General features: G+C 40.5%; 1 protein-coding gene across 1 annotated transcript; it reads left to right on the top strand.

Moving 5' to 3' along the window:
• The first annotated feature begins 5,675 nt into the window (after nucleotides 1–5,675).
• On the top strand, nucleotides 5,676–6,611 carry LOC120859383 (olfactory receptor 1013-like). Its single transcript, XM_040235516.1, has one exon. The coding sequence runs from the start codon at nucleotides 5,676–5,678 to the stop codon at nucleotides 6,609–6,611; it is 936 nt and encodes a 311-aa protein (XP_040091450.1).
• Nucleotides 6,612–8,702: the final 2,091 nt, after the last annotated feature.

The raw sequence follows: 8,702 nt of genomic DNA, 5'->3' as shown, positions 1-8,702 counted from the left end.
CTCAGGGATAGAACTTGTGTCTCTTACATTGGCATGCAGATCTTGAGACCAATGTGGTCTTTTTAAAAAATTTATTTATTTTAATTGGAAGCTAATTACTTTACAATATTGCAGTGGTTTTTGCCATACATTGACATGAATCCACATATTTGAGGCTTTGTATCTCTGAGGTGCTGAATTAAGGCTGTTTCAACCAAGGTACTCTTGCCTGGCAAATCCCATGGAGGAAGGAGCCTGGTGGGCTGCAGTCCATGGGGTCGCCAAGAGTCAGACACAACTGAGCGACTTCACTTTCACTTTTCACTTTCATGCATTGGAGAAGGAAATGGCAACCCACTCCAGTGTTCTTGTCTGGAGAATCCCAGGGACGGGGGAGCCTGGTGGGCTGCCATCTCTGGGGTCGCACAGAGTCAGACACGACTGAAGCGACTTAGCAGCAGCAGCAGAAGCAGCAGCAACAGCAGCCAAGGTAGGAAAAGCTGCAAGCCGTAACCAAATGCAAAACTGCTGGAATACAATTGCTGATTAAATGAAGAAGCGTTTCTAAGGTGACCCTGGCAGGGACAGGGAGGGAAAACAGAAAGGAGCAAGCCTTTTACCCTCTTCTAGATAGCTAGCCTCCTTTACCCTCTGTTCAGCTCCTTTAATATAAGTTTCAGGGAAACGTCCCAGATCTTGCATGAAAATTTGCATAATCCCACCACTCTTCAGGTGTATCCCAGAGTAGTCCTTGTATTCTTCCTCTGAGTTCTGCTTGGATATTATCTCTTGTTGCTGCTGCTACTGCTGCTAAGTCGCTTCAGTCATGTCCGACTCTGTGCGCAGCCCACCAGGCTCCTCCCTCCATGGGATTTGCCAGGCAAGAGTACTGGAGTGGGGTGCCATTGCCTTCTCCGTTATCTCTTGTACTTGGAAGCAAAGACAGATGTTGTATGGTCTCTATTTCATTATTGCAATTGTTCTTCAGTAGCTAATTTGTGTGCGACTCTTTGCAACCCCATGGACTGCAGCAGCCAGGCTTCCCTTTCCTTCTCTCTCTCCTGGAATTTGCTCAGACTCGTGTCCATTGAGTTGGTGATCACATCCTCTGTCATTGTGGTGGTGGTTGAGTCGCTAAGTCGTGTCCGACTCTTGCGACCCCATGGACTGTAGCCTGCTAGGCTCCTCTGTCCATGGGATTCTCCAGGCAAGAATACCAGAGTGGGTTACCATGCCCTTCTCTAGGGGATCTTCCTGACCCAGGACTCGAACCCGGGTCTCCTGCATTGAAGGCAGTTTCTTAACTGGCTGAGCGGTGGGCTACAAATAATTCTCGAGCATTGGTTGTGTGCTGACGATTTTGGGGCTACTCCTTTCTGCCAAACTCTCTTTTATCACAGATGCAGGCATGGAAGTCACAAAGCTGAAGGGTTTCACGGATCAACTGGGCCAATTATGTTCATGACGAGAGTTCTCTTCCTGCTTCATCCCAGAAAGATAACTGGCATTAAAATTGGTCACTTGGCACCAGGATAGCACGTGGCATGTTCTTTGCTTTTAGCAGCAAATCCCAAAGGGATTCTCAGGCTTATATTTTCTCCTAGTATTGTTACCTTTGAAACAGGATTCCTGTGGAGTGAATAGAAGGCACTTTTTATTCTAAGGTAATCTAAAAAAATTTGGGCTTTAGTTAAAATTCAAGTGAGGAAACTATTTATAATTCACAAAGCAACTACCTTGTTGAATTGACCAGGCAAAAAAGGTCAGTAAATCACCATATGGGCAAAACCAAAATACTTTACAATATAATCAAATCATAATATAATTCCACTTCATGAAATACGGTAAGGTTTCTTTCCTATACTTATAATTGATGAAGAAAGCTGAAAGAAAGTGAAGTCACTCAGTTGTGTCCGACTCTTTGCCATCTCATGGACTGTAGCCTGCTAGGCTCCTCCATCCATGGGATTCTCCGGACAAGAATACTGGAGTGGGTTGCCGTTTCCTTGCCCAGGGGATCTTCCTGGCCCAGGGGATCTTCCTGGCCCAGGGATCAAACCCTGTCTCCCACACTGCAGGCAGACTGAAATGCCTTCAAATGTCTTTTCTTTCATTCTTGTTCTCCTTTTCAGAGAAACAGATCATTAGATATATACTTTATGGATGTTTTCATTCTCATAAACCCTGAGAAGTTGCATGTAGCTCTGTGTGGCCCAGTGTCTCCTTTTATCTTGTAGTAAGCTGATCCATCCTTAATGTTGGTAAGAGTATAGAAATACTAATATTGGTCAATATTTTCATGACTTTGAAATGTTTATTTTTATATGTTGTGAAGTTCATTGGATAGAAGCTCTTTAAGCGAAAGAGCAAAATTTTATGTGTCTATCAATCTAGCTCTATGTATATTTATATCTTTGTCTATATTTATATCTATTTCCATATATAATATACCCATCTATACTTATAGTTGTATATATATTTCACTTTTTTAACATCTAAGATTTACATATAAAATACAGATATAGATGAATATATTTAGGCATTTCTTTGGGATCGTATTATGCTATTATAACTATAACTCAAGAAGTACCTGATTAAATGATCAAACGGAATGACACAGATTGCAAACACATTAACTCTGGCAAGAACTGGGAGATCACAAAGACCTCAGATTCTTTTGGATAACCACCCCCAGAACCATCTACCTCTTAAATGGGTCTCCTGATAATGAGAGACTTTGAGAGATGAGGAGAGATATTCTGTGGGAAGAAAGTTTCTGAGTGTGCCTTCTAACAAGGCATGCAGCCAGTTTTAAGTCTAAGAACGAATGGCAAGTAAGGGTACCTCAAAAATCTCTCTTTTGTGTCTTTATATATATAAGACTACTATACAGTATATCATGAGGGCGCCCCTGGTAGCTCAGTGGTAAAGAATCAGCCTGCAGTACAGGAGATACAGGTTTGATTCCGGGGTTGGGAAGATCCCCTGGAGGAAGGCCTGACAACTTGCACCAGTATTCTTGCCTAGAGAATTCCTTGGACAGAGGAGCCTGGCAGGCTCTATGGGGTTGCAAAGAGTTGGACCCGATTGAGTGACTAACACTTTCACTAAAGTCTCACTGAATTGAGAAGGTAGGTGGGAAAATAAAGCTTTAGAGATTATCATTTTATTTCAAATGGCAACAACCAACTCAGATCAGAATCCAGATTTCTTGCTTCTTGATCTTAAGCAGCTTCCAGGAAGATGCTTTGTTAAAAAGGATCCTGGCACTCCTGAAATTCTAAGAGAACTGAAACATTACTTATTCCAATCCTTGTTTGCTTATTCTGAATAAATTCTACTTTGATAATAAATGTAGCATTAACATTTTTAATTAAAATTATGGATTCCATTCATCAAAAAGATACAGTTCCAAGAGAGCAATTATTTATATTTTTTAGCTTAAGTCCATCACCGAAGGCTTCCCAGGTGGTGCAGTGGTGAAGAATCCGCCTGCCAATGCAGGAGACGTAAGATATGCAGGTTCCATCCCTGGGTCAGGAAGATCCCCTGGAGACGGAAATGGCAACCCGTTCCAATATTCTTGTCTGGGAGATTCCATGGACAGAGGAATCTGGCATATTACACAGTACATGGGGTCACAAAGAGTCAAATGCAACTGAGTATGCACACTCATGCACACACCCACGCACTCATCACCTAGAAATATCCATTTTATTTTTTCTTGGGCATAAGAGGTTTTGAAAGCCTTGGCTCTAATAGCAGCGATATATCCATGCCTGTTCAGAACCCTGCAAATCCTGATTTAGCTCTTTTTTGACTGTGGTGTTGAGTTTCCTGCAAGTTGTACCGTAGGCAAGCCGAGATGGTTCTTCCCCCATTGCTGGCGGCAGAAATGCTCCTACTTTCGAAGCAAAGAAGACTATTAGAGACTGAAGTCCGTAACTTCATGTATTAAATGATCATAAACTTGGTGGCCTAAAGCAGCAAAAATTTATTTTCTCATACTTCTGGAGCTCAGAACTCAATGGCCCTGGGTTAGAATCCGGGTGTCCACAGAGCCACAGTCCACGCAGAGGCTCTCGCAGACTTCTCTGTCTCGTCTCAGGCTTTCTGAGGTCGCCGCCGTTCCCTGCGGTCGGATCACTCTGAGCTCTGCGTCTCTGGCCACACTCTCCTTCACTGGGTCTGTAGTCAAACCTCCCTCTACCTCCTCTCTATAAGGATATTTGTGGTTGGATTTAGGGCCCACCCCGATAACCTTATTTCAAAATTCTTAACTTTTACCTTAATGATCCTTTCCCCATAAAGTAAATTCCCATGTACCAGCAATTAGTAAAACACTAATTTGAAAAGATACGTGCATCCCAATGTTCCCAGCAGCACTATCTACAAAAGACAAGATAAGGAAGCAATGCAAGTGTCCATCAACAGATGAATGGGTAGAGATGTAATATACATATGTACATGGCAGAATATTGTGAGCTACAAAAATTAATGAAATTCTGCCATTTACAACAGTGTAGATTAATCTAGAAAATACTAAGTGAAGTAAGATAAAGACAAATACTGTATGACATCACATATGTAGAATTTAAAAAGTAATACAAATGAATACATATACAAAACAGAAATAGACTTACAGCTACAAGAAACTAACTACTGGTTACCAACGGGGAAATGAAGGTACAGGGACAGATTAGGGATATGGGATTAAGAGATACAAATTACTGTGTATAAAAGAGATAAGCAACAAAGATACAATGTATAGCACAGAGAATCATAGCAAGAATCTTGTAATAACTTTTCATGCTGAATCATTATGCTGTACACCTGAAATTAATGTAATAATGTAAATCAACTAAACTTCAACTTTAAGAAAAAGAACTTGAACATCTTAATGGGCCATATTCTGCCTACCACATTCCCTCAAATCATTCAGTTTGATAAGTTTAGTTTTTTGTTTTTAATTCTTCTTTCTATAGGAAATTAAACCACATTTTGAACACAATTATCCATTGATTAATATTTTCACTTCCTTTCAGCATGCATTTGAATGTCATACATACATAGATATGGTTTCAAATTCCTATTATCTAAGTAAACCTATTGTATTTTTCAAGTTATACATTTTATTATTAATTTTTTAAACTTCATTTTTAGCTGTTTTATTGGTTTTGTGGATAAAAAGTTAAATAAAATGTAAGTATTGGCTTCAAAGAAATTTGCATAAATGCACATTCAAGGTTATTCCAAAGTGTGGCTAGACTAATAAAAGTATGCTTCTTCAGGTAATGCACTAGTAAAAACAAAGGATTTAAGAGCTCAAACGCAAACCCCCCTTTTCATGTCTTCCACGTGCTCCCCAATCGCTCTAGCTGCAAACAGAAAAGATGAACAAATCACCATCTCTCAAAAGGAGGATGATTAGGAAAAAATGCATGGTGACAAACTATATTATGTTCATAATCTGATCTTTCAAGGCAGCATAGAAAGATTTCACAGTTTTCTAACAGTTCAGCATAAACAATTTCCAGTTCAGCATAAACAATTTTTTTAATGAACATGCTATATGCATCAGTTGAGTAGTTAAACAATCTAAAATGACATATAATGGGGAAGCTGATAACACCAATACCTTAAATCATGACATTGATCAATTTTTTACAGAAAGAAATGAAAAAAACTCAAACTCAATGGATGAAAAAAATTATACCATGGTGAAGGAGTTCATACTTTTAGGATTTACGACAGACCCGTGGTTACAGAGAGTTCTCTTTGATATCTTCCTCGTCATCTATACCAGCAGTCTTTTAGGGAACATCACCCTGATTTCTCTGATCTGTGCTGATTCTCAGCTCCACACTCCCATGTATTTCTTCATTGGGAATCTTTCATTCCTGGATCTCTGGTATGCTTCTGTCTACGGCCCCCAAATCCTGATGACCTGCATCTCTGATGACAAGCACATCTCTTTTGCTGGCTGCTTAGCTCAGTTCTTCTTCTCTGCTGGACTGGCCTACACTGAGTGCTACCTGTTGGCTGCCATGGCTTATGACCGCTATGTGGCCATCTCTAACCCATTGCTTTACTCCCAGGCCATGTCCCCGAGTTTATGTGTCAGTCTTGTTGCAGCTGCCTACTTTAGTGGCTTTGTGAACTCAGTCATCATCACCAGTGAAACATTTACCTTGAGCTTCTGCAGGAACAACGTCATTGATGATTTCTTCTGTGACCTGCCCCCCCTTGTCAAGTTGGCCTGTGATGTGAAAGAAAGCTACCAGGCTATGTTATATTTCATACTTGCCTCCAACGTCATCACTCCCGCCATGCTTATCCTTGCCTCCTATCTCTTCATCATCGCTGCCCTCTTGAAGATCCGCTCCACCCAAGGCTGCTTGAAGGCCTTCTCCACCTGCGGCTCTCACCTGACAGCTGTCACCTTGTACTATGGGTCAATTCTCTTCATTTACTCCCGGCAAAGTACAAGCTATGCCCTGGAGAGGGATAAAGTGGTATCTGTGTTCTACACAGTGGTGATTCCCTTGTTGAATCCCTTGATCTATAGCTTAAGAAATAAGGATGTTAAAGATACCTTGAGGAAAATGTTAGATAGAGCAAAGTTTCTTTAGCAAAGGCTTTGGTAAACAGTAGATATAATAGTCATCTGAGTTAAATTCACCCATTCCAGTCCATTTTAGTTCGCTGATTCCTAGAATGTCGACGTTCACTCTTGCCGTCTCCTGTTTGACCACTCCCAATTTGCCTTGATTCATGGACCTAACATTCTAGGTTCCTATGCAATATTGCTTTTTATAGCATCGGACCTTGCTTCTATCATAAGTCACATCCAAAACTGGGTATTGTTTCTGCTTTGGCTCCATCCCTTCATTCTTTCTGCAGTTATTTCTCCATTGATCTCCAGTAGCATATTGGGCACCTACTGACCTGGGGAGTTCCTCTATGAGTATCCTATCATTTTGCCTTTTCATACTATTATGGGGTTCTCAAGGTAAGAATACTGAAGTGGTTTGCCATGGGAGAAGACTCTTGAGAGTCCCTTGGGCTGCAAGGAGATCCAACCAGTCCATCCTAAAGGAGATCAGTCCTAGGTGTTCATTGGGAGGACTGATGCTAAAGCTGAAACTCCAATACTTTGGCCACCTTCTGCAAAGAGTTGACTCATTGGAAAAGACTCTGATGCTGGGAGGGATTTGGGGGCAGGAGGAGAAGGGGATGACAGAGGATGAGATGGTTGGATGGCATCACTGACTCAATGGACATGAGTCCGAGTGAACTCTGGGAGTTGGTGATGGACAGGGAGGCCTGGCGTGCTGTGATTCATGGGGTCACAAAGAGTCAGACATGACTGAGCGACTGAACTGAACTGAACTGAACTTGGTAAACAGAGTGGTTTTTTTTTTATTGCTTGTTTTGTGTTTTGCAGATTAGTTTCTATTTTATTGATAACAGTCTGTAAATCTCAGAAATAAATAAATTAAGCAAAAAATAAAATCACTGAATAATGTAGAAATACCAGCCTGCATTTGTCTTTTTAAGTTGGGACTGATGTTCTTGAATATTTTTTAAAATAAATCAGTCTGGGGCAACCGGAAAAACTACTAGGCATGCTAGCTCAGAACAAAGTCTATAGCATTACTGGAATTCTGAGAAGTTTTTTTTTTTTAAATTACAATTGACAGCTTATTAATTAATTGTAAATATAATATTATAACCTAATATAGAATAATAATATTGGTTATGCAATCGCTGTCATGACTAGACAGAAGAAATATCCTGGTTCCAATCAGATAAATCATAGGTAAGAAAAAAAGAACACAAGCACAGATTTTCTGATTCCAGAGGTATTTATTCATTTGTTATGAGTTAGTGCGAGTTGAAAGTTCATAAGTACAATAAGAAAAAAGAAAGTCACTCGGTCGTGTCCGACTCTTTGTGACCCCTTGGACTATACAGTCCATGGAATTCTCCAGGCCAGAATACTGGAGTGGGTAGCCTTTCCCTTCTCCAGGAGATCTTCCCAACCCAGGGATCAAACCCAGGTTTGCCACATGTCAGGCAGACTCTTTACCAGCTGAGCCACCAGGGAAGCAAAATGCCATTCAAAATAAATTTATTTTTCTTTTCTGATTTTCATATTTTTGTTTACTATGACACAAAGATTTCCTTGACAGCATATATTGGAAAGAACGACTATATTTAGAGTCATGACAAGCTTCCAATAAAATAATATTTTCCCAAAGAAATAAAAGAATGAAGGGCAAAAGAAGAGCTGCTGTATGAAACAGAAATGGAGAAGGAGATAAAGATAGATAATTAGAGAGCTGAAAAGATTTCAAAAACTTTACATCCAAGGGAGGATTTAGAGCTTGTCAGGGCTGCCATATCAAAATACCAGAGATTGCCTGTCATAAACAATTGAAATGTATTTCTCACAGCTCTGGAGGCTGAAAGGCCAAGATCAATGAGCCAGCATGGTTGACTTGCTCTGATGTCTTTTTCCTTTGCTGGCACTTGGTCACTTTCTTACTTTCTCCTGACTTGGATCTTTGTGTGTGTGTGTGTGTGTGTGTGTGCATGTGTGTGTGTGTGTGCGTGTGTGCGCGTGCGCAAAAGCATCCCCAGTATCTCTTTTCCTGTTTCCATTTTTGTTTGTTTTTATAAAGATACCAGTCAGATTGCATTAAGGTTCATTCTAACCA

Source organism: Oryx dammah, unplaced genomic scaffold (assembly GCF_014754425.2).
Source record: "Oryx dammah isolate SB20612 unplaced genomic scaffold, SCBI_Odam_1.1 HiC_scaffold_748, whole genome shotgun sequence".
In the NCBI taxonomy this organism is placed as follows: domain Eukaryota; kingdom Metazoa; phylum Chordata; class Mammalia; order Artiodactyla; family Bovidae; genus Oryx; species Oryx dammah.
This window is presented reverse-complemented; position numbering and strand designations above follow the sequence as displayed.

Bases quoted from the DNA above. Each gene is read 5' to 3' on its own strand.
- LOC120859383 (XM_040235516.1), top strand. From the start codon at position 5,676: ATGGATGAAAAAAATTATACCATGGTGAAGGAGTTCATACTTTTAGGA.